At 54.3% G+C, this 25567-nt stretch overlaps 1 protein-coding gene across 1 annotated transcript; it reads left to right on the plus strand.

The window, feature by feature from the left end:
- The first annotated feature begins 244 nt into the window (after positions 1 to 244).
- On the plus strand, positions 245 to 25512 carry FBXO10 (F-box protein 10). The gene is made up of 11 exons (XM_049795146.1): positions 245 to 696; positions 3700 to 4290; positions 8094 to 8942; positions 11397 to 11546; positions 13007 to 13143; positions 17025 to 17095; positions 17691 to 17843; positions 20148 to 20423; positions 20725 to 21035; positions 23644 to 23825; positions 25237 to 25512. The coding sequence occupies exons 2-11, from the start codon at positions 3706 to 3708 to the stop codon at positions 25400 to 25402; spliced, it is 2880 nt and encodes a 959-aa protein (XP_049651103.1). The 5' UTR covers positions 245 to 696; positions 3700 to 3705; the 3' UTR covers positions 25403 to 25512.
- Positions 25513 to 25567: the final 55 nt, after the last annotated feature.

Here is a 25567-nt window from a genome sequence, read left to right on the forward strand (position 1 = left end):
ACGAGGAAAGCGAAGAGAAGCGTTGGGTCTACCCCTTCACGTGACCCAAGGGGTGGGAGGGGGGTGGTGCCGGCCCCGCCCCTCCCCGCCCCAACCCGCCCCAACCATCAGGCAGCGGCGCGGGGCACAGGCGCGAGCGGCGAGGGGGCGGGGCAGCCGCCCTGAGCCACGCCCCCCACTCCCCGGTGTATCGTGCGGGTCCCGCCGGCGCGGCGGAGCAGAGCGGAGCGGAGCGGGGGTGAGCGGCGGACTCGTCCGGGCGGCTGGACCGGCGGAGAAAATCTTAACCACCAACCGCCCCGTGGGCTACGGCCTCCGCCGCGGGGCTGGAGCGCGTCCTCCTGCCCGGTGCTGTCCGATACCTCGGCGGCATCGGTTGGATCAGCGACCCGAGCGGCGGCGGAGTACCGGGAGAGGGCCGAGCCGCAGCCCGGTCCCCGTACCCACGCGAGTCGTGAGCGTCGCCAAGTCCGGCAAGGGCAGGGGACGGTGGGACCGTGCTCTGCCTGGCGGGAGCGGCTCTGCTGCCCCGAGCAGGGCTACCCCCCCCCAGCCTCCCGCCGCTGCGGGAACCGCGGAGCTCCCGGTGAACGAGGCAGGGAAAAGCCACCGATCGCGGCGGAGGGAGGCTCGGCAGAACTTGTAGTCCGGTTTCTTCTTCTTTCTCCAGCTTCTCCGCTGCCAGCACTGCCCCGGGTTTGTGCCGACCCCCCCCCCCCCCTCCCCTCGCCGCGGACCCGTTTGTAGGGAGGCGAGAAGCTGCTTTTAGGATCAGGTGCTGCGTCCCGGTGGGGTGGTCCTGAGCGGACGACCGCGGGTGTTTTTCCACGGAGGAGCGTCGTCTGGAGAGAACAACCTGCCTGACCCCAGGCTGCCTGCGGGCTCTGCGCTGGGGCGGCTCGGAGGGGCTCGGGGACTTGGGTGCTGGGTCCCCGACGGCCGTGAGGCTGGCGTGGAGCAGTCGTCGAGGCCTCCTCGGTGTCCTTTGAAAAAGGCGGCATCCTCGGTTCTTGGCTGGGCTCGACGTCAGTATCGCCTCTCGCCGGGGAGGTGCTGGAGGATAGAAAGCACCGACAGAGCCTGTGGTTTTATTGTTTCTTTGTTGTGAGCTTTGATCAGTTTTAGTCGTCCGGTAGTAAATAAGAGTGGCTCATTTTTATTTTAGTGTTTTGTACTGCTACCACAAAGTTTAATGGTGAGGCTTGTTGGAAATTAACCCGTGATGATAAGCCTGCAGAAGGGAGAGGAACAGCAAAGAGAAAGTGCTGAGCTGTTTGCCTGCTTGAAAGGGTGTGAGACTAAGTCGTGCCCCTTGCAAGTTCTGCTCAAAACTCTCGCTCTTCCAGTGTCGGTGTCTGGTTTCCGTGGCACTGCAAAGCCCAAGCCGGGATGTCATGCCAGGGGAGAGGCTCAGCAGAGCTGCTGAGCCCGCAGACCCCGCAGACTGTAGCCGTGAGGGACACGGCACCGCCGAGACCTTCCTTCCCAGCAGACTGCGTGGAGTGCTGCTGTGGGAGTGTGGCAGCAAATCTACATTTCTTCTCGTAAAGTTAAAGCGGGGGATTCCCCACTGAGTACCCAGGTATTGTGTAGGACCCTAGCACTAACTTGAAATTTAGTTTCAAGGCAAGTCAGTGCTTTCTTGAGCACCTTGTGATAGTTGCAGGATAGCTGGAAGTCAAGCACTCTGTGAGGAGGAGTAAAATTTGGTCAGTATCATTCAAAGCACTAAGCGCTTGCCCGCCTTGCCAGTGTGCATCCCTGAGAGAAGAAGGGAGCCTGGTTCCCGATTGCTTTTAACAGCATCCTATGAGAGATGAACTCTGGCATTAGAGAGTAACCACAGCCCTTGCCGGAGTGCGTTTCCTGGCAAGTGGGCATGAGCTGGCAGTGGTGGGGTGGGCAGGGACAAAGCCAGAACCGCCTGGTGTGGGGTCAGAGCTGCTCCTGCCAGCAACGGCTCTCCCAGCCGCTCAGCTGACCTGAAGCCAGCCCATGGACGTACATGCTTTTTTGTGTTGTCTGTAGGGCTCCGACCACACCGGGGCACTGATCTCTGGCTGCTGTGCGCCGGACGACATGGACAAAGCGGGCGGCTTCAGGAAGAGTGCTGATGGATGGTGCAGCTCCCCGTTTTGCATTACTGTTTTTTTCTGGTCACTGATAATAACACTGCTACTCTAAAATACCAAGTGGCAAATTTTGTGAGGTTGTCTCCCTATTCAGTTAAGCTGCTTGTCCAGTGCTTTGTGGAGAGTGGTCGGAGGTGGCCGAGCCCATGGGGCATCAGGAGGCTGGTCCGCCGCTGCATGAGCTGGGTGGGGGGCCAGCGTGGGAAGTGGGGGCTGAGGTCCTGTCATCAGGAGGGGCATCGTGCCACTGGCAGCTGCTGTTTTGCGGGGCAGGACATGGCAGCGAACGATGCTAGGCAGGTGGTGGCACGAGCTGGAGCAGAGGGACGTTGTCTTGCATGCTGTCGGCAGGAGCAGCCTCATGCCGGGGTGGGATTGGGTGTCTGGGGTCCGTTACGAGCCGTGACTGCTTTGCTGGTGGTGCATTGCCAACCATCACGAATGCTTTCTTCTTCTCGATCCCTCTTCTGCTCAGAGGGTCCCACTGGTGTCCCCAGGTGCTGGGCTGCAGGATGAACTTGGCCTCTGTAGAAAGTTTCACACCTTCCTTAATGAGTCCTGTGTCCCAGACGGGAACATCAGGTCGGTGTTGGGGACTCGCAGCCCTCTCTCGCTTGCAGCGCGACCCAAGCTGAACTCGTGGCAGCCCTGTGTCGTGCAGCGCACGCTTCCAGCCGTGCCTTTCACTCCCCGGGGGGGGGGGGCTTCTGATCTTGCACCCACCCCACCTTGGCGGCTCCTCGCTCTGTGCCGCTGGGCGAGGGCTGGCAGATGGCTCTCCCCTGTCAAAAAAAGGCCCGCGTGCCGCCGAGCGGTTCCCCCCGGCTCTGCCGAAAGTCGTGGCTCTCACGACTTTGGCCTCAGCTTCGCCCTTCTCGGCTGCCGGCCGTGACTTGTCCGGAGCGGCGTTGCAGCCGGCGGCCCGGGCAGCACGGTTTCCATCGCTGTGCTCAGCCTGCGCAGCCGCCTGCTCCTTCTGCCTCTCTTGAGTGCCGGGGAGTCCTGCTGGGGCTGGAGGGGGGGGGGCTTTCCCCCTCCACCCTCCCCAAAACCGCTGCCTTGCCTGGCAGTCCGGTCGTGGCTGCTGGGGCGGCCGGCTGCTGAGGTCCGACGGAGCGTGGCAGGGAGAAAGCCGGGCAGGGGACGTGGCAATGCCGTGGCCTGCTTGGGGCAGATTGGATGTGCTTGTTCCTGCGCAGTGTTTCAGCCCCAGGGCTAAGAAACAAGGTTTTTAACTGCCCCGAAAGAGCAGAGACTGTAGAAAGGCTTGTTTGGGGATTGCTGGCCCGTGAGCGGGGCTAGCAGGAGACGGAAGGAGGGAGGCCGGCGGGGTGATGGTGGAGGGAGGACGCCGTAGGGTCCGCTCGGTCAGATCCCGTGGTCTCTGCCTGAGGTGTGCCGGCCTGCTGCTCTGTTCGGCTCCGTCCCCGGAGAGAGATATGTCCGGCGGGGACTCGCGTGTCCCCGTCGACGCAGTGTCCCTGCCCTGTCTGAGCCTCACCGTCCCCTCCATGCCCCAGAATCCCTTCAGGGGTGCCGCTGACTCCCTGCGTCCTGTCCTTCGCAGGTACCGATGGAGGTCAGCGGCCTGCCGGTGGAGCTGTGGCGGCTCATCTTATCCTACCTGCACCTCCCGGACCTGGGCCGCTGCAGCTTGGTCTGCAGGACCTGGAACGAGCTCATCCTCAGCCTGGACAAAACGCGCTGGCGGCAGCTCTGCCTGGGCTGTCTGGAGCACAGACACCCCAACTGGCCTAACCAGCCCGGCGTGGAGCCGCGGTCCTGGAGAGAGGCTTTCAAACAGCACTACCTGTCCTCCAAAACCTGGACCAAAAACACGCAGGACCTGGAGACCTCCAACTGCCTCTCCCTTTTCCGGAGGAGGAAGGGCCGTCGCCGGCTCTGCGTCGGTGCTGGGGGTGAATTTAGCAGCCTGAGGGCTGCCCTGGCTGCCGCCAGCCCGTATGACCGCCTCGTGCTGCTGCCCGGTGTGCACGAGGAGCAGAACGAGGTGCTGCTGAAGGTGCCCGTGGAAATTGTGGGGCAAGGCAAGCTGGGGGACGTGGTACTGCTGGTGAGCATTGACCAGCACTGCCCCACCGCCCGCCTCTGCAACGTGGTCTTCATGCCGGCACGCTTCACCTCGGTGGTCTACAAGGTGAGGCTTGGCGGAGCTGGGGGGTGGGGGGTGGGGGGCGGTGGGGATGGCGAGGCCGGCGAGCTGTCGCAACCAAAGGGTTTCCCCCGGTCTGCAGGTATCCACAGAGTGTGGCCGGGGGGGTTCGTGGGACTCCCTAATGCATGAGAGGCTCGGGGGCTTTGTCCTCTGACTGTCTCTACATCATTACAGGTCGCCAGAAATGCCACACAAATCACCGCTAGCAAGAATGCCTTTGGTTAATAAAGCAAATATATATGTATCAGGCTATTAAAAAGTACTATCAGCAATCAATAACACAGTATCAATCAATAGTATGGCAGCAATCAGCAACAGAAACAATCAATCGTATAGCAACAACCCATAACAGCAGCAAACAAGTAGGTAAATACTGTGACAGGTTACTGCAAACTTACCACCAATACAACAGCAGATACGCTTATGGTAGATTACTTACATGGTTGTATAATACAGGTATCAAGAGAATTAGACAGATTTCAGAAGGTGCCAAGCGATCTGTCGCAGGTGAATTATTAAAAGAGGTCATCGTGGTGGGGTAAACTAGAAGGGTTTTATGAATGGTTAAATGATGATCAAATGATGATTAATGGATGATTGAATAATAATGAAATGGTAACGGTGATTTAGCAATAATTGAATGGTAGTGAGACACTGATTTGACAATGATTTAAATGATGATTTAAACGATAATTTAGATGGTGGTCAAACACGACTACTTACTACACTTCCAATAATTAAGATATAGCTGGATATATAAACGTCACTAGCATACAATATACTTTTAGGCCTAATGTAAAATGTCGCTTGCCTTGCTGTAGGTATCAGATACTGGGTAAGGGGTCTCTCAGCCTCAAGGAGTAACCTTGTGTCCCTGCTCAAGGCAGATAGATCACCACCATGCAGCCCGCTGCCTTACAGGAGAGCTAAATGGGCTCAAGGGCTTGTGCGGGTGTGCAGCTGTAATTTTGTCTAGTTTTGTTTAATCCCAGCTTGGGGTGGTACTGTTAGCTCCTGATAAGACCTGCCCTAGACTCCTTCGTCCCTGAGAAGAGCTGGCCTGGCACTGTTCTCACAGTTTGCACAGCAAGGCTGCCTTCAGTCAGGGCTACTTGTTGGTGATGCCTCCACAAAAGCACTGTTCACTCGGTGAGAGTGGGCGCATCTCTTACGCCATCCCAGAGGGGCACCCAGCCATCCCAGAGATGGGAGGGCAAACTGAATCGACCCCAAAAGCGGGGCCAAAGGGGACCAGCGAAGTAACAGAGTCTTACATCAAAGATGCTCTCTGTCACAGTCTGGCGTTGGGCGGGCATCCCCAGCCAGGGTCCACGATCTTCTAGCAGGTTCATGTGGAGAGTTCAGCCAGTTTAGGAAGGGAGAAGTACGTGCAGGATGGGATGTTCTCAGAGAGAGAGGCTCCATTTTGGATAAAAATTAAGTCTGTTTTAAAAGGGTGTAGCACACTACCACTTTGAGCAAACGGTAGATGCTGTTAATTTCTGTTTTTCACCTGGAACAGCTAATAGATGATGGTTTTGTTCTTTCAGAGCAATTTTATTTTTCTAGACTGTTTCCACTTTTCCAGATGAAAACTTGCCATTACAGTCCCTCGTTTTCTCAGTGGTGGTATCTCAGGATGTCTCTGGTTTCTTAGTACCCACCTCAGAGGTGCAGCTGCACCCCTCATGGATGTTTCTGGCTCCCAGCTCCCAGGCTGGCAGGCATTTTCCTTTGTTCAGTGATTTTTCCCTTCTCACCAACCGCCTTTCCGACTGCCCGTGTGGCGAGGCATGAGCGACTTGCGAGGCTGGGCGTGCAAGAGGCACTCCCGGGAGCCGGCACTCCCCGCGGTGCGCTCCACACCAGCCCCGCTGCCCCTAAAACCGGTTGCCGCTGACGTGCACTCTGCCCTCAGCCTGGGCTGGGACCCCTCAACCAGGATGCCCAGGGTCTTCTCCAGACCTATACCAGGACAAGGGATCACAGGTCCAGCCCTGCTGCCGTGGTCCACCCTGATGGTACTTTGGTCCCCACGGACAGTTGCTGACTGGTCCAGAGTGGGACGTGCCCAATGTGTGTGCTGCACCTGTGGAGCACCCGTGGAGCTGTACCTCTGAAAATGAGACTTTCCTCAGGATGACTCAGACCATCATTAGTTATAATTTACAGTTTCATTTCCTTTTCACCATTTTATTATGTGACACATTTAACTGAAGCAGTCTGAATGTCACCAGGAGAAAGATAATGCCCCGGCGTGCGGTGGAAGAGCTGAGTCACAAATCCACTGAGAAAGTCTCTGTTTTTCCATGGCCATGTGCTGGGTTGCTGAAGCAGACATGTGGTGTCTTGCTCAGAGATGTCTCCTCCATTTGGCTGGTCAGTGTGGCTGCATTTCGCCTTTCTGGCTGTTGTGCTGGTCTCTGCATGGGTGATGGTACAGCCCTTCAGATGCTGTCAGTGGAATGAGAGCATTTCCTCCCAAATCTGTCAATGAAAAACAAATTAAAAAAGCAAACTTAGACCAATCCTACTGGCAGTCATTAAAACCCTGAGAGCTGCAGTTTCAGAAAGGCTTTCACAAGCAGCCTCTCAGAAGCTGATTTGATTGTGTCCCTTTTAATTAGCTTTTTTTAATTAAAAAAAGGGAAGGTACAATTCAGTCTGGAGCAGGCTGAAGGGATTTCTGTGTGGTTGTCTTTGGGTACGAAGAAATGCCTTTCAAAACCTGTTCAGGGTACGACCACTTCTGAGAGTACTCAAGACTGAAAACAAATGTTAGGACAGCGTGTTGGCTGCAAACTCTGGAAATCTCTGTAAAATTGCCTTAGCTCACCTGTCACAAGCTATTGATCTGTCTGCTTTTAATGTGGTGCACTAGGCAATTGAGGGATGACTTGGGAAGAGAAAATAACAATTTAGGAGATTTCTAGTCAAATTAGGAGCACAGAAATTCCAAGCATACTGCTCAGTTTTTCTGACCTGGCTCCTCAGTACCTTGTTACATTTCTATTGGCCTTTTCAGTAGATAAGCAGATACTTGCCCTGCCTGTGCAGGAGAGAGATATTTGGCCATGCACAATCATCCTGGTGGTTTGCCAAGCGCCCATAAATTGCTGTGTGTATTGCCTAGCAAAGCAGGAAGGCCATGGTAGGGATGGCGCACAGTTCTGCAAGTACCAGCAAGTCAGATGGGAAACTGCAGCCAGGGAACAAGGAATTGATGGTGTCTCTCCTACTGCAGAGTCAGAACATAATGCTTGTGCAGCAATATGGCACAGATTTTTTACCTGTTTTGCTTTGCACTTGAAGCATCGTGGGTGCAGCGTCCTTCCACCCAGGTGACATCTTACATGCTGCTTCACCCAGGAAACCCCTGAGTGCCTTAATCATGCCAGCTGGCAAATACACATCTCTGAAGGTTGCAAACTTTTCTGTGTAGGGAATGTTGCTAAGGTTTAGTGATCTTGGTACATCTCGGCCCTGTCTGCTCCCGTGTGTGACTGCTGGCCCTTGCTGAGATGCAAAGCTGTGTCTTGGCAGGGAAGTTAAGGGAGTGTTGCCAGCAGGGAAGAAAGTCAGCAGGCGTGACTTGTTGCGAGATTCTTTCTAACTCAGATTGCAGCACTGCATCTGTGCCTGTGTGAGCTTCTTGTATTTGTGACACCTGAACGCGTATTGTGTTTGTGAGCGTGAGCTTGTTTGCTGTGGAAGGACTTCACGATATGTCCAGGGCTGCTTTGTCTTGCTTTGTGCAATGATGTCTCCTTGTGCTTACTCTCCAGACAACCTTGGGCTATGCCCAGTTCGACAATTGCAATTTTGAAAGTGGGCAGCTGCAGATCCATGCTCCAGGGACGTGCCAGGTGAAGTTCTGCACCTTCAGCCAGTCCAGCATCTACCTCCGCAATGTGGCCCTCTGCATCCTGGAGAACTGTGAGTTCACCGGCAGCGAGAACGCCTCTATAACTGTGGAGGGCAGTCCGAGCTCGGACCGTAACTGGGCCTGCAAGCACCTGGCCGCGCTGGCCAAGTCCTGCGCAGCGTCCATGCGGGAGCCTGACCCAACCGACTGCCCCGTGGCCAACCAGGATGGCTTGGAGGAATTGCTTCTGGGGCCAGTGAGAACATGTGAGATTGTCGTAGGGGAAGAACGAAGCAGCTTACTCTCTGCTGTGGGTGCTCAAGACCTGCTTGGCTCAGCCCAGGAGGGCTCTGAATTCGGAGAGAACCTGCAGGCAGCAAAGGAGGAGGAGTACCCGGTCCTCGACTCAAACTCCAGTGACAGTGACTTACAGAGTGATGATGAAGAGGATGCTCAGGCTATGTACAAACTGCCCTATCAAGGCCACAGCCTGAGTCACACGCTTGCTGACATTATGGACAGCAGACTCCAAAGCAACAGACTGCACACCCTTCAGAAGGACCTTAAGCTCAAGTCTCTGCAGCAGGAGCTGCAGCAGGACAAGGAGGCCCAGTCTTTGGCCAACTCTCTGCAAGGCTGCATCATCCGACAGTGCCTTTTCAGGGACGGGAAGGGAGGAATATTCATTTATTCACGAGGGCAAGTGAAAATGGAAGAAAGCATCTTCAGGGATCTGACCTACGCAGTGCGCTGCATACAAAACAGTAAGGTGCTGTGAAGACTGCTGTGACCCCTCTTCCCTCTCCCTCCTGCTCCACCAGCTCCTTTTCCTTGCATGGCTTGGGTTAACGAGCTCAAACGAAGGGTGGGTCACTTGCAGCCACCTGCTTTCTGCATGCAGTAACGTTGTAATTGCAATTGGAGGCATTAACTCGGTGGCATGCTGGGGTCACGTAGTCAGGCCTGCGCTACCTGTAAATTAAACTCTCACCCTGTAAAAGTGCTGCTGGTTGTCATCGCCTTTGCTGGTCCCAGCACAGCCCATACCACAAATGCAGGGACTTGGGGACTGCGGTGTCAATCCCTCGTCTTGCCCCTCTCCATGGCCAGTCCTGGCTGCTTCAGGAGAGCCTGCAGGGGTGGGTGCCTGCTGCAGGCAGAGATGGGGTATAAGGAGGGATTTTGGTCAGGGACATGTGCTGGAGGCTGAACCGAGGCTTTCCCTCAGCACAGCATCGTCTAACCGTGTGCTGGCCTGGAGCTCTCCACCTCTGTGCCTGCGTTCCTCTTCAGACAGGGTGGTGGTGGCGGCGAGGACTGGAGGGAGAATCACACTGCCAAAATCGCCAGTGGTGGCAGCGTCGGGGGAGCTTGGGAGGCTCCTCTCCAGCCACCTGCCCAGAGCAAGAGCATCCCCACTGCTCGGATGGAGGAGCCTAGGATTTGGGCCTGTTTTTCAGTGTATCGCTTTAAAAGACTGCAAATGAAAGTTTTGTGCAGGGGGAGGATGGGGCACGTTTTTCCACCTGGTTCTGGGAAAGGGCTTTGCTGTGATGATGATGGCTCCCCATCTGTAGTCCCCAGAGGACTGCAGAGCACTGCTACCTGTGCAGGAACGCTTTGTTTCTTGGCAGTGGAGAACGGCTCCTTTCTTTCCAAGGGATACCAGTAGCAGAGGTGCCCTCCCAAAGACCGACCCATAGACACAGAATGGTGGCAGGAGGGAGCAGAGGCACCTCACGCAGCTTCACTGTGCTGCTCAGATGCTCAGAGCTGCTTGGGGGCTGTTTTCGTGGGAGTTAGGCTGGCGGACAAATGCAGGTGCAGCACTTTGGACCGCATTCTGTTTTAATTCCCTTTGGTTTGCTTCCAGTTCGCTCAGCAGCCTGGTCTTAACTGGTAGCAAATGGGAGGGAGATGAGGCCAGCCCATCTGCGGCTCCCAGTGAGATTTTGCTCCGCTAGGAATTAGGGCAGAGGCTCTTGTCGAGAGGTGGGTGTCAGAGCATCAGGCAGTGGGAGACAGTGAAATGCTCGCCTGCGAGATGAGGGCAAGGTGCAACGCAAAGTGGGAGCACGGCAGAGCTGGTACGGGCTCGGTGTCCTTGCTCAGCCAGGACCCTCCGGCACAGGGCAAGCCTGGACCAGGGTCTGGTGTGTGGGACCCAGCCGGAGCGGGTGCCTGTGTTTCTCGCCTCTTGTAGCTCCCTCCCTGGGCAGCCAAGAGTGACTGATGAAGACAGGCGGCTGTCAAGCCCTGCTGAGCTCCACGTTTAGTCGAGAGATTGAATGAAGCACCTTTCTGCAATGAGCAAATAAAAGGAAGTATAATTTAATTACCTTCTGATCTGTGTTGCTCATTGAAGTGGGATGTGCAAAGGCAATTTGTAGATTATTTCTTAGCACTCGTAAGACATGGATTTAAGACATGAATTTGTTTGGCTGGAAAATATTAAAAGATTGCTGCCGCCTAAATATTTAACTACTTGTTTGCTTAGAGGAAACGAGGTTGGTAAGAGTGGTGTCAGTGACTTCAGTTTGCTGGCTGGGCCATTTCTGACCCCGAATGGCAGGATCTTTGTTCGGAAGGCGCCAGGTGATGGGCAGGTTGTGTGCTGAGCGTGTGTGCTGTAGTGTACTGGCCTGGTCGGCTTCATGGGAGACTCGTGGGAGTCTCTGCAGCATTTGACATGTCACCTCCGAGCAGCTCTGTGCAGCAGAGTCAGGAGGGAGCCCGTTGCCAACTGCGTACGGAGAGGATGCTGATGCAAATGGGGACTGCCTGAGCAGGGATGGGGCAGGTCTCTTGTACCACGAGTGGTGTGGAGATGGGACGGGGAATGGTCGCTCACTGTTGCTGATGGTGTGCAATCGCAATGCGGTGAACGAAGCCGTTGGGCACACCTGAACGTCAGCTTTGTCAAGCGCAGGGTTGTGTCATGCCAAGAGGACATCTTTGCTCTAGCTGTGCAGGACCAAGCGCTGGGGGTCCCCATCCCCAAGCAGACCCATGCCAGTGCGTAATGCCCAACAGGCTTAACTGTAGCGCTTGTCCACACGCACTGATCTTCTTTTCATCTGGCCTGTGTGCCTGCACGCCCCAGGTTGTGGGAGAGGCAGAGAGGTCGTAGATGCACAGAGGTTGCAGAAGGGAGAACTATAACCTTTTTTCATGTCCTCGACCTTCTAACTACAACTGCCTGTGCTTCTCCTTTTCCCTGCAGGTTATCATGCTGAGGAATGACATCCACCATTGCAAAGCATCAGGGATATTCCTGCGCCTGTCAGCAGGAGGCCTGATTGCAGACAACAACATCCATTCGAACTCTGAGGCCGGAGTCGACATTCGTAAGGGAGCCAACCCCCTTGTTCTGGTACGTACCCCTCCAAACTGTGTTGGAGGGCAGCGCGCTCTTTCTCTCACATGCTGTTTCTCTCCAAGGGGCAGCAGGGATCCATCTCCCAGTATAGCAACCACTGACCTTTCCATTAGCTTTGCCCTTCAGCCTGTTTCTTAGGGTTTTGTTGATGAATTAGATTACAGCTAACCCCGAGGTACAGCAAAGTGCTGCCTGATGGTCCATGCATGGTCTCCCGCTCTATTGATGGTATGTGTCTTAAAATTTCTGTGCATAGAGGTCAGGGCAGGGGGATGTTCCCCTGTCAAATAAATACCCCTGTGTAATGAGTAAACTTATGGAAGCAATGCAGTAAATCAGAAGGTGGTAAATCGGCACTGTACAGTAAATTGTTTCTCGCATACTGGGAATCATGTTGTCTACTCCAGGAGTTGGTGGAGGGTCTCAGCACTCTGCCTAGCCTTGGCCAGGAGGCAAGCAGCAGCCTGCTCTCCAGTGGCATGACTTTTCCTCCAAATGAGTAGTGTCTCCAGCTGTGCAGTGGGTGACCTTGTCCCTGTTTATTGAACACTGTATCTGTAGTCATCCTTGAAGGAACCGGGGCCTCACTGTGCAGGCGGAGGCAGAGAGGGAGACACGAGCTACCATCCAAGTGACCCTCTGGCTACGTCAAACTCTCCATGTGAGCTCTGCACAGGAGATGATGGGGCAGACAGAGCTGCGGGCCCGTGGAGGAGGAGGTGGCAGCTCACCCACGGAGCCACAAGGCATGTCTGGCCTTGGTTGCAGCTTTGAGCTGCTGCTTGTTGCTTTGCCTGGTTTGGCGATTCCTACCCCACCACTCCAGGAGATGCCGGACTGGGACTGCTGTCCTGCGCAGAGGGTCCCCGTGTACCCCTGTCCTCACAGGAGATGTTGGCCCCTGTGGAGAGAAGCAGCCCTGTGGCTGTTGACAGTCGTCATTCAGGCTGTGCAAAGCAACATCTAACAGCTTGAGAAAAGGCACCGTGCTGTAATGCCAAGCCCCCTGCTTGGACTCCTCTGCCTCCAGCTCCTGTGAGGTGCCACCGAGGGTCTTTTCCTCTTGGTGGCCACAGGGAGGTGTTGGACTTGCAGCTCCACCAGCCCTGCCCAGTGTCATATGGGCTGCGGAGAACAAAACATCACCAGGTCCAGGGCAGCCCTTGGAGATGTCAGCAGGAGCTGCTGGAGGAAGAAGAGGCTACAGGCATGGTGGGAAGGGAAGTTAGGCATTGTGTACTAGAACCCCAAAGAAAAGTAAAAGTTAAGTGTGCCTTGACCATTTGAGAGTGATTTCTTGGCAGCTGGATTAAATACCCTTCTGCCCTTTTCCCCAGCAGGGTTGGGAGCTGTTGCTTTTCTCTGTGGTTGCTGTCTCCTCTTGCTCACTTTTATGAGTGACCTTCCTTCCTTTTGCTTTTATTCTCTCTACATGTGCAAAAATAAAACCATAGTGCAATAAGATACACAGCGGCCTTCGCTCGGGCATTGTCGTCGTTGGCAACGGAAAAGGCATCATCCGTAGCAATCAGATCTATGGGAATAAAGAAGCTGGCATTTATATTCTGTATAATGGAAACCCTGCTGTGAGGTATGTTAGCTAGCACTGAACTCTCTCTATCCTCCTTCATCTATTAAGAATTATTCCTCCCACTGTGCACACTTTTCTTCTCTTTTTTTGTACCCCCACCATAGAGAAGGAATAGGCCCATGCTGCACTAGTGCTTTTCTGTGACTTCCCTCTATCTGCTTGCTGCACCCAGGTCTTTGCCAAGTGCCAGTCCTGGGTTTTCCCTCTGGATCTGAGAAGGACACAGGTTGCGTTCAAGATGAACAACTCACACATGTCATGGTGCTTTTTGCAGGGAAGGGGGAAATGGATCTCAGAACTCCAATCATTGTTACTCCAATTCAGCTTTCTGCTTTAAACACCTGGAGCTACTGAGTCGTGTCTGTTTAATACCATTTGGGTTAGATGTTAGTGTTGGTGTCTGGCAGGCTTTCTTCAGGTTGACGCCATCAGCTTTATCTGGTGGTATCAACTGGTAGCAATGAACCCAGAAATGAGATAGCAGCTGGAGCATGATATTCGTTACAAATGTGAGGGGCATCTCATCTGTACTGTCTGTACTGCCACCCCTTCCCGCCTCTCACTGTGCCTGTGGGTGATAAGGAACAGGCGTGTGACAACTCACCAAGGTGTTACAGAGTGGAGTGTGTCACCGTCGTGGTTTAACCCCAGCCAGCAACTAAGCACCACGCAGCTCCTCATTCACTTCCCCCCCCACAGTGGGATGGGGGAGAAAATCGGGAAAAGAAGTAAAACTCGTGGGTTTAGATAAGAACAGTTTAATAGAACAAAAAAGAAGAAAGTAATAATCATAACGATAACACTAATAAAATTACAACAGCAATAATAAAAGTATTGGAATATACAAATGATGCGCAGTGCAATTGCTCACCACCTGCCAATTGATGCCAGTTAGTCCCTGAGCAGCGATCCCCTGCTCCCACTCCCCCCAGTTCCTATACTAGATGTGACATCCCATGGTCTGGAAGACCCCTTTGGCCAGTTTGGGTCAGCTGCCCTGGCTGTGTCCCCTCCCAACTTCTTGTGCCCCTCCAGCCTTCTTGCTGGCTGAGCATCAGAAGCTGAAAAATCCCTGACTTTAGACTAAACATTACTTAGCAACAAGTGGAGAGATCAGTGTGTTATCAACATTATTCTCATACCTAGCTCAAAAACATAGCACTGTACCAGCTACTAGGAAGACAATTAACTCTACCCCAGCTGAAACCAGGACAGTCACAAAGGGAAGAAAATGGTTGCCCTGGATCACCCCCTAGCTAGGATGTGAGTATTCATGCTGGAAGTGTTGATAATTAACGGTGCTTCACCCTCAAGTCCTGCAGACCTAATGAAAGCGACTTCTTGCAGGTTCATGATCTGTGTGCAGAGCTGGTGAGTTTCAGACAGACTGCCTGTACAGACACTTAAGAACAGGTTACCGAGGCACTTAGTCTAGGTTGGGACCTGGAGGGGAGAAGTCTGCACCAGATGTACCAGCCCTGAAAACACAGGGGTCAGGGCCAGGCTTTCCAACAAGGGATGATGAAAGTGCTCTCCGCGAGATGTATTGATTTCTGTGAAAAGTGGTAGTGTAACGGCAGGGCCCAGCAGCGCAGAGGAGATGCGCTGTGGGATGGAGAGATTCACGACATCTCCTTCCCTCCATACTTTCTCGCAACTTCTTTGGCAACCCCAGCCTGCACGTGACTGATGTTTGACCGTCCGTGCTTGTTGGCACGTAGGAGGTGATGGGGAGGAGGCATGGAGGAAGCTCGGTGGGAAGACACTTTTTTTCACCTGACCAGCCACCCACTTTGGAGGAGCCCCCGTGCTCCGCTTGTACGTGCTGCTCTGTGCTGCCTTTCATCTGTGTTGTCTTGAGGCAGGCTCTGGCACTGGTTTAGGCTGGGTGCACTGGTGTTATCCTGGTGGTGCCACGTACATCTGTGTTGAACATGGAGCTCAACAGGAGCTGTTGGCATGGCTGGGACTCACGGACGGGATGGCGTGTACAGCTGCAGGCAGGCAGGGCTGGCAGAAAGGAGGTGTTTACGGTAGGAGTAATGTCCTTTGCTGGGTGCCTTTTCCACAGCTGGAAACAGAATAATGTTTTGCCCATTCCTGAGAGCTGCAAGCCCAGCTCCGTCCTGTGTCGCTGCCTGGCTGGGGGACAGGTTTCGGTGGGGTGTTTTGAGGGGCTCTGTGCAAAAAGCAGGGAGGTGTCCTTCTGAGAAGTCTGCCAGCAATGTGGGTGCTGGGTACCATTTTTAAGCATGATACAGGCCCTTGGGCCTGTCCGTCTTCCAGTCAGAGGTACCCCTCAGCAGCTAAAAAATTGTTTGGGTAAGACGACGTCCCCTGCTGTGCCAACGCCAAGGCTGGGAGGTACGGGGTGTGATGGTGCCCGGTGGTGCAAGGCTACTGTCCGCTCCCCTAAGCTGGTGAGAGCAGCACTGGAGGGCACTGCTCTGCAGCGGTGGGACTTGGGCAGCTGAGACCCCCCCACGCCTTGTGTTCCTAGGGGATTGCCTCTAGGATAGTTTCACAGCTTCTCTTCCTCCTTACCCTCGCAGCTGCTGGTGCAAGCACGGATTTCAAGTACAGGCACCTTGTGCGCTCTTCTCACCAGGTCCCTCTTTCTAGAGGCAGGTGGACATCTCGCTGCAGCCCACAAGCAGCTTTCTATTCTCTGGGCACAAAGCAATAGCCTGCTTTGCTCTGGCAGGGCAGTGGGGGCTTCCCTTAGCTGCCAGACCAAGTGGTCCTGCCTGAGCAGGCAGCTGTGAGCAGAGGGGCAGCCGTGCCGGGCAGCTGAGGACAGGAGAGGCATTAGGTGGCCAGCGAAGTGGAGCGGACCCCGGTCTGCCTGCAGTTGTCCCCAGGGAGGAGGACGGCAGTGTGAAGCGCTGCGACCACCCTTCCACCCGCAGCCAGCGCTGGTGACGGCGCGTCGCTGGTGATGGCATGTCACAGGCGCAGCTTTCCCACCCCGGCTTGCTGCTGTAGAAGCTCCTCTGCTCTGGGGAGCGGAGCAGCATCCAGTCAGCGCTCCTGGGTGGATGCTGGGACAGAGTCTGTGCCAGGCACTGCGCTCAGTAGGTTAACGTGAGCTTGAGATCACCCTAATTGCTCTCCCGCTCTGAACCTCATCAGCAAGCCAGAGACTCGGGGTCACATGGAGGAGGAGCTGGTGGTGGGCTTGGGGTTCCTGGGCTTTGTTCCTCCTGACAGGCGGTAGGTGGGAGCCCAGGGCACAGCGGGTGACTCCTCTACTGGGGCACAACAGAGCCCACACGTGCTCTCCAGACCGTTGCTCGCAGCGCGGGAGTTGCTCCTGCCACCGTGTTTAATGTTTGCTGCCGTCAACTGCAATCGCTGTCTGCCTGCTGGCTTCAGGGCTCCGCTCGGAGCAGCAGTCCCATGGCTGATAAAGTCTCTCACCTCCTTCTCGGGATGGGGAGGATGGGAGAAACGGGCTAAAGCCCTCAGATTCCTCTGCGGCATCCACCTAGGTGGGCTCTGGCCACTACACTGTGTGCCTCCCATGCTTTTCTGTGGGGGCACAGGGGTCTGCACCTTGGACCCCCGGCTCCGTGCTGCCCACAGGGGTAGGGAGGCTGCGGCAGCCGGCCATGCCTTTCTCCATGCCTCTTTTGTACTTTCCTTGAAAGTGGTTCGGCTGTCAGTAGCTCCACTCTGCTTTGCATGTACCTACCCCACTGCGCTTCCCTCTCACTGCGCTTCGCTGTGTGGCTGCCCCATGCCCAGTTTTCGCTGCTGGACACAGGCAACAGGCTGTGACAAGTAGCCAGCCAGGGAGACTGGTGCCTCTGCTTGCATTGGTGCAAACCGTGAGCAGGCAGCACTGCTGCTAGTAACTTTCTTTTCTTCTCCTACCTCAGTGGGAACCATATTTTCCAGGGACTGGCTGCTGGAATAGCAGTGAATGAGAACGGGAGAGGCCAAATCACAGGTATGGGAATGAAAATGGCATTGTTATGCCAAGTTTGTTTCTGTCTTTAAGCCTCTGTCTGTTTGTTTGATTGCAAAATTTATCTTGTTTTGGTTCTTGGGTGACTTTAGGTGCAATAATCCCCTGGTTTGCATTTTCTAGTTGGCATTTCTGCCACTTACAGAGGGAGCGTGTCTTTCTGCAGTGTGTCCTCCAAATTATTGTTCCCTTTGTCTCTGGCCCAGCTGGCATGTGGAACTGTGCTCCAGAGCAATCTGCTGTATGAACTGCTTTTTTTCTTCTCTTCCCGTGCCATCCAGTTTATAAGCTAAAGCTGTCAGTGACGTTTTCCTACTGTTGTGGAACCTCCGAGTGGTTTTCCACTCTGCCCTACAACTCAGAAGACAGGGATGTAGCAGTTACTAGAACTGCTAATGACCAGTGTCCTATGCGGGAGGGCATTGCCAGGGGAATGGGGGAACGGGGATGCTCCTGAGGCTTGGGCTCTGCCGCAGGTGATGGGAGCTTCTTGGTGGGGCCAGGTGTCAACTTGCCAGGTCTCCTTGCTCTTCTGTGGGCTGTGTGTGGTCACCTCAACTTCCCTGCTTGGCCCTAGGGAATGTCATCTGCGAGAACCAGTGGGGCGGTGTGGACATCCGCCATGGGGGTGACCCCGTCCTCAGGAACAACCTCATCTCCTGCGGCTACTCGGATGGCGTGGTGGTGGGCGAGCGCGGGAAGGGCCTCATCGAAGGAAACGTCATTTACGGTAAGGAAGCAAGCTCAGGGAAGAACGTTTCTTGTCTTCTCCCCTGTCCTCTTGGGCTTGCCGTGCTGCCTTCTACCTCTGGTGCACTCTGGAGCTGTGGTGGGTGCCCGGGGGGGGGGGCTGGTGGGGCATGCCCAGGGGTCTTGTCTCAAAAGCAGTGTTCGGTACCTGGTGTGCAATAAGCCAATCTTACACATAGAGCTGGGATATTTATTTAATTCACGTCCATGCAGAGATGAGTGCTAGGTGATAGTTCCACAAAGCTAGCGCACCACACCAGAGAACTACAACGTATTTATCCTGTTACGTGATTAGTAAAAACCTGCCTAAATTTACGTTCAGTCATTAGTAGTCACCATCTCATCTACTGTTGGTTAGTTGTATTTAAATTAGCCTTGCTTGCTATGTAAAGTAGCAAGCAAGCTCCTTGCAGGTGTGGGCGGGCAAGTCTTTTTGGTCTTGAATTGAGTCGGTGGTTGCGATCTCCCCCTGCTGCCTTTACTTTTCCTCCAGTTCATGCTTCTTTGGCAATCATCTGGCTTTTGGCACCTTCTGGAGCAGGAAGTTTCCTTCCTACCAGTCTTCAGTTCCTCTTCGAGGGTATAGTCCTTAGCAAAGCATGGCCTATACAATGAAGCTACTGATTAATGGTCATCCTAAATCAAGCAGTGTCACTACGACCTAGGCATTAACCAACATATGGCTTTACTTAGTCTACGTTTTAGCTAAAATCAATTGCAAAATTGTATTTTACAACTATGCAGACAACTGTTCAGCAGCATTTCCACATAAAATACTTTTAATACTAAACTATATAAATTACCCACCCTACAGGAGGGAGCTGTGGTGTGTGCCCAGGGTGCTTGGCTGGGAACAGCACCGGCCCCAGCCCAGCACAAGCACTCCAGAGCTCGTGCCACCAGTGCTGCTGGGCTGCGGCTCATGAGGGGCCCCTCTCCCCACTGAGAAGACCACCACTTTGTCTCCAGTGGAGGGCAGGAGCTTTCCTTTTGAGCCCCGAGAGGGAAAATGGCTTTGCACCATCGATCTCGTGCAGGACAGGGTTGCAGGAGAGGATGCACGGTCCCCACGGGGCAAGGGGAGCTGCGTCTGCTCCTGACCTGCACCCAGCTAACCCAGGGCAGGAGGAGTCTGGCAGGGTCTGTCATCTAACAACTGGGCTAATGTCTAACAGGGCGTAAATTCCCCACGTGATTTTCTTAGAAAACTGGAAATAGCTTTTTTAAAGGGGTTTTAAAGCGGCTGCGGAGAGACAAGTGCTGCAGAGAGCCCACCACTGCCGGGGCAGGGGTCCGAGTCCTGGAGAGGCTGTGCCCTTCTCTGGTCCCATTTAGGACCGAGATGGGATGGAGCCAGTCACGTAGCATGTCTTTGTGTGCATCTGTCTGTCCATCTGTCCTGCTAGTAATGCTGGAGGCAGTGGTGGCCAGTAGTGCTGGTGGCCAGCGTCAGCCCCTCGCAGCGAGGGTAAGGTACACAGATAGGGAGTTCCCAGAGGTTTTTGGAACAGCAGTGGACAGGGCACAAGGAGGGTGGTCGTAGCACTCAGCCACCCTGGGGGTGGTGAAGCCGCAGCTCAGCCTGCATATTAGACACTGGAGAACACACCTGAGCTCCCGAGGCCAAGCCTTGGGGAAACCCAGCTCAGTGCTCCTGGACTTGCTCACTCCCCGGCCCCGGAGGCTCCCAGTCCTGGAGGAGGAGAGACCAGGGCACATGGGCTTCCAGCACTGCGGCTGCCCATCTGCGGCAAAGCCACTTGTGCGTGGAGCCGGTGGACAGGGCTGTGCCCGACCATCATAGAATCATAGAATCATTTAGGTTGGAAAAGACCTTCAAGATCATCGAGTCCAACCATCAACCACGCCCACTAAACCATGTCCTGAAGTACCCCATCTACTCGCTTTTTGAAAATCTCCAGGGATGGTGACTCAACCACTTCCCTGGGCAGCCTGCAGAGCCCCAGGGCAGTGGGGGTTTGCCTCCTGGTTGCATAAGTTAAACGAGGGGACTTCAGCTGGGTTCAGAGCATGGACAGTGCCAGGAGGGGGTGGAGGTGGGGAAATGAAGACACTGAGCTGTGGACTTGAGTTGGGCCAGTGGGACCAAGTCAGGGCCAAAGGATCTCTGTAAGCGCCTGAAATATAGGGTTAGCTTTCATGTGTGCTCAAAGAAGAGAATCACCTCCATCCCACCTGCACCGCACATAGATTGCCAGCTGCTTTGGGGCAGGGCTGAGGGTCTCCAAGCTAAGTTGGTGGGCTATGCCACCCCGCACTGCAGGCAACAAGGGCTGCGGCGTGTGGATGACATCCTCCAGCCTCCCGCACCTCATCAACAACCAGATCAGCCACAACAGCATCTACGGAGTGGCAGTGTTCTGCCGCAAGGACGACGCTGGTGACTACCCCCCCAGTCAGGGGGGCAGCGAGAACTTCCAGGAGGAGAGGGAAGGTGCTGGCGGGGAGAACGACCCCAACAATGAGGAGGAGCACCTGGCTGCCCGGCGTCCCATCAGCGTGGCGCTGGTGGAGTTGAACAGCATCAACCACAACGGAGGTGAGCTCAGGGGTCTGGGGGTCTTCCTGGACTCCAGGAGAAGGGGTGGCGTGCCGAACGGTGTGTTGTCTTGGCCCACCAGCGCTGGCATCTGCCTCAGCTGCCACTAGGCCAGGAGCACCCTGGAGAAGTGGTGTCCTGAGACCTGAGTGTGAGTGGGTTTTGGTCCTTCAGCTCCGTGTCAGAAAGTCGTATTGTGGCAGAAGAAACCGGGTAGCTGTTAGAAATAGAAAGACGTTTGTGGTCGTCACGACTGAGGCTCCAAGCTCTTAACTGGTAGCTCTTCTTTTTTGGTTGGCAGCTGCTGGGTTGCACGTCAAGAGCAGCGAGGCACTGAACGTCATCGCCAACGTGATTCACGCCAACCGTGATGGTGGGGTGGCGGTCCTGCAGAGCAGCCAGCTGACGCGCATCGCGAACAACAGCATCTCCTGCAACAGCCGTGGAGGCGTGCTTGTCGAGGCCGAGTGCCAGGTGGAGCTGCGTGGCAACGGCATCTATGAGAACAGCAGCCACGGTATCGTCTCCAAGGGAGAGGGCATCATCATGGAGAACGACATCATCGGCAACCACCGGTGTGGCCTTCAGCTGCTCCAAGCAGCGGACATGAAGGTGCGTCCTGCAGAGAGCTGAGGGGGTGGGCCACCGGCTTGTGCCTCCCTACGGCCAGGGGCAGAGGCGAGACGGAGCCTGCTGCTGCTGCCCTCCCACCTTGGGTGAGGGGGAAGACAGTTAGCAAGCCCCCAGTTAGCCAGCAGGACAGGAGGGACCGTCCTGGCATTGCCAGCGGGAGGAGCAGACAATCAGGATTGCATCCTCGACCCTGTGATTAGAGGGGGGTGTGATTTCCAGGCTACGTTAGAATTGTGTCCAGCTGATCAAGGAAAGTTGTCCCCCGTCTCCTTTGGCATTGGGAGGTGCACCTGAAACGTCATGTCCAGTTTGGGACCTCTAGGTCAGGAGGGAGGTGGAGTAAAGGGAGAGGGTCCATGGTAGAGCTACCAGGGTGGGCAAGTGCTGGGACATGACTGATGGGATGAGGCAGAGGGAGCTGGGCTTGATTCATTTGGCAAAGAGGAGGCCAAGTGGGACCTAACAGCAGCCCACAGCTACCTGAAGGGCCGTCAGAGCCAAGCCCTTCTCAGCAGTGCCAGACAGTACAACAAGGGTCAACAGCACAACTTGTAGTGGTCCTGGGCACTGGGAGGTCCGGGTGGGAGACTGGGGGACCCTTCTTGCCTTGGAGGGTGATGCAGCCCTGGGAGAGGTCACAGGGCAGTGTGGGGTCACCATCCTTGGGGGTTTCCAAGCCTTGGCAGAAAAAAGCCAGGGCTGCTCTGATCTAGTGCTGTAGACAGCCCTACTCCAGAGCTCCCTTCCACCAGCACTCCTTAACTCCAGTTTTTTTCGTGGGCAGTCACTGGGAATGGGCTGGAGGAAAGTCAGCAGAAATTGTTTGAGGGGAGACATAGGTGGGAGTTAAGTAAGCATTTGTTTTTAATAGGGCCAGCAGTGCAAAACTGGAATGCATTGCTCAGAAGAAAGTGATGTTTCCATCCCTAGTGGGTTTGAAGTGTGTCACATCCTAACATCCATCAAGAGAGGTTTAGAAATCCTCTGTAGGGCCCAGAGGGAGGAGGTGAGGTCTCCCTAACCTCAGCATTGTTGGGTCCATGCTTATTATTGCTCACATGCAGCAGGAAAGCACACATGCACCAGCAGAGCTGGCCACGCTGCCCCAAAGCACTCGGTGCCCACAGTGACAGGAGTGTGAAAGGAGGTCTATTAGCAGCAGCTGCTTTTCAGATGGGCAAGCACATGGGGGAAGGACTTCTGCAAGCTCACGCCATTGCTCAGTGGTAAAGAGTACATTTTGGAAGTCCTTTCTCAAGGCTGTATCCTGTTTTACAGTGATCCACAGGTGGCTCGCTGCATCTGTCTGATGTTTAAACCTTGGTAAAGGACAGCTCAGTCATCATTTCCCACATGCGGATTCACAGATAGCTTGTAGATGAGACCTCTCTTCCCTCAGAGCAGCAAAGGGAATCCTGTGCATTTTGGTGCAATGACGCTCAACAAAGTCCGTCTTCTCCCAGGCTTGTCCCCTGTATTTAACTGAGTGGCACAGTAAAGTGGGTGATCCTGTAGGCCTCTGTTGGAGATTTGCAGTCTGTGTGAACTGTGCTGAAGAACTGGATTAATTGGAACTAGATTTTTTGGAAGTTAGATGCGGTGTTCCAGCATCTCACCAGTTCCCAAGGTTAATACCTGGCTCAAGGTTGCCTCTGTTCTGTTCTTTGTTGAGGTTAAGCCATTGGACATCAAAATGATAGATAAATGGAATTTAACTCATCGTCAGGGACCTCTAAAATGAGTATACAGAAAGCCCCACCAAGACAAATGCTCTGCATGAGTCCTGCAGGGGCTGCAGACTCCTTTTGAAAACCATGCCTGTAGAAAAACATTGTCGTCTGGACCAGAAGGTAAAGACCACTGAATTTTCTGTGGTGCCAGCTGTCCAGTCTCCTGGAGCACACAGGCAGGACACATATTGCAGGGTTCATTTGGGGAGCGGAGCAGGGGGCATAGGTCCTTGTTGAAGTACTGGCGATGTCGTGGTGCTATTGTTTCTCGTCTGCCCACTGGCAGAGGCTGAGAAATGCCTGAGAGCAGGTGAGATGATGTGCGGTACTGGGTGGGGAGAAGTGCTGGGCAAGGAGCGTTGCAGCATCTGTTGCTGTGGACCCAAGGAGGAGAAAGGACCAAACTGATCTTCTAGATGGTGGCAAAGCAAGAGCTTGTCTTTCTTGGGAAGAGGAGACTCCTAAGTGCTCTTTTTTCATATACAAAGAAGTGACGGCCTCTAAGTCCAGCCATTTGAAACCTGAAGGGCAAGGAGCAGCGGCAGGTTCGTGTTTAGCAGCATCTGTGCTTGTGTTTCACCATGGGGTTGGGTACCAGTTTCAGGGAAGCCTGTAGCATCTAGCACTGACAGCAGCTGAGCCGCCAGCTGGGGCCACCAGTCATGTGTGGAAGGTCTTGGGAAAGCTTGTGTGCGCATGGCTGTGGCGCATCCAGTCTGAACCCTTGGTATGCTCCGAAACTGCCAGGGAGTGCTACTGAGCCTGCAGAAGGGCTTTGGTGTTTGGTTTTGTGTTGACTAAAGAGCCCTTTGAACGGTGTCCTGCTCGGGCCATCCCGTCTAAAGCTTATTTTGCAGGTGATGAAGAACAGGATCCAGTCCTTTCAGGACTATGGGATTGCTCTCTTTGATGAAGCCAAAGGCCTGGTGCAGGAAAACCTCATTTTCCAAGGGAGATCCAAGAAATCCATTTTGCGGCTGCTGTCAAATGCAGAGGATTGCGTCATCCAAAACAACATGCTTCTCACCTTCAAGAAAAGGTGAGGTCCCTGGCATCACGGGGTGCAGTTGTGAGCTTGGAGCCACTGCTGTGCTCCTGCGTTAAGCGAGCACTGGAGGGCTCTGCTTTTGTAGCTTCCCACACCCGCTGGCCTGTGGCACCAGCCCCACTTGCGTGGTGAACCACACTGCAGGTCAGGACTGTAGATCAAGCAGAGCCAAGATGCCTCTCACTGGATACCTCTAAAACCAGCTGAGAGGCTTGGATTATTCCTTGACAAGCCAGTGTGGGTCTTCATGATGTCTCTGAGCATAGGGACGTCTGCCCGAGCTCATTTTCCTGCCCAGTGCTGCCTTTGAAGCCTGGTTGCTGAGTTTCTGTACTGTACTGCTGTCCCTGCAGTACGGACAGCCCTGGGGTGTTTGTGGTCTGGGCCATGAGAGTCAGAGGTAGGAAGAAAAGCCAGAGCCACCCCCCTGCCTGCACTGTGCTTTTATGCTGGTGGGGAGGAGGTTGGCTTCAGGCACCAGATTCCACCTCCAGGCTTTTGCTACCAGAGCAATGTGAATAGTGAATGGGAAAATGGATCTTGACATGCTTATTTTTCCCTGATGTGATTTAGCTGCCCTGGTATTTGTGCCAGTAGAGAGAAAATGTGTCTTCTGGTGGTCTTCAGAGGTGCTGCTGTAGCTGCAGACCTTTAATGGGTATTGCAAAGGTTTTCTTAGCTGCTGGCTGTCACCCAGATCTCGGTGACTCTCATCATTAGAGGCCTTGTTCAAAACAGGTTGCTCTAGACCAGGACTCTGCAGCAGGTGCCTGAGGAGGGAAAGCTAGAGCCCTGTCACCCATACAAGGGGTGGGTAATGAGGGGATTGTTCTTTTCAGCTAGAAATTTGACCTTGACTCCTCTCTCGGGGTCACAAATCTTGGTCCAGGGTGGGGGAGAGGGCACAGTGAAATTGGAAGACTTGCATTACTGGAGGGAGGTTAGGACATGTGGTCCCCCAGGTTGATGATGCTCTCACCCGGTCCTCCAGACCCCCATAGCATGAAAGTCAAGTGCATGAGAGAGGACTCTCAACACCTCCTCCAGTGCCCTTAGCACTACAATTCCTCCATTAGGTTTTCAAATCTTGGGAGGTCCCAGCATTGACTCTCCTTCTGCAGGCTCTTGCCCTGTCTCACAGAACTTGCAGTCACTTAGAGGTGTTGGCTGTGAAATCAACAGAAAGTAGTTGTTGCAGTAGAACAGGATGTTCTGTCTCAATTCTCCAACCATTTCTGTCCCATTTGTGTTTTGGAACAGATGTCACGTGGTGAGCATTGTGCACCTGCCAGCACTGCTCTGCCCCTTTCCTCCTTGAAGGGTGAACCTCAAGGGAGTGTTTCTAAGGCTGCTCTGGAAGAACCATTTCACCCCACTCATGGGGTGTCTCTCTTTTTCCCAGGTTCGATTTGGAGTGCATGCTGATCAACCCCCCAGCACGGCCTCACATCGAAGGAGGTGCCCTGGGGTCCTGCGTGGCGGCTGGTGGTCAGAGGGTTTCCAGCATAACCACCAGGGTGGATGGGGGCTGCCACAACCACGGGAGCATCTTCTGCACCGTTCTTTGACCGGGGAGGGAGGTTTCTTCACCAGTCTCTTCTTCACCTGTCTTTTCTCTAGAGCTGCCGCTGGGAAGCTCTCACAGCTCAGGAACAGGGACCCCCAATGAACTGTACTCCTTTTTCATGAAGGATTTTGCAACTTCAGTGGCACCTCACTAAATAAAAAAATAG

The sequence above is a fragment of the Accipiter gentilis genome, chromosome Z, assembly GCF_929443795.1.
Source record: "Accipiter gentilis chromosome Z, bAccGen1.1, whole genome shotgun sequence".
Taxonomy (NCBI): domain Eukaryota; kingdom Metazoa; phylum Chordata; class Aves; order Accipitriformes; family Accipitridae; genus Astur; species Astur gentilis.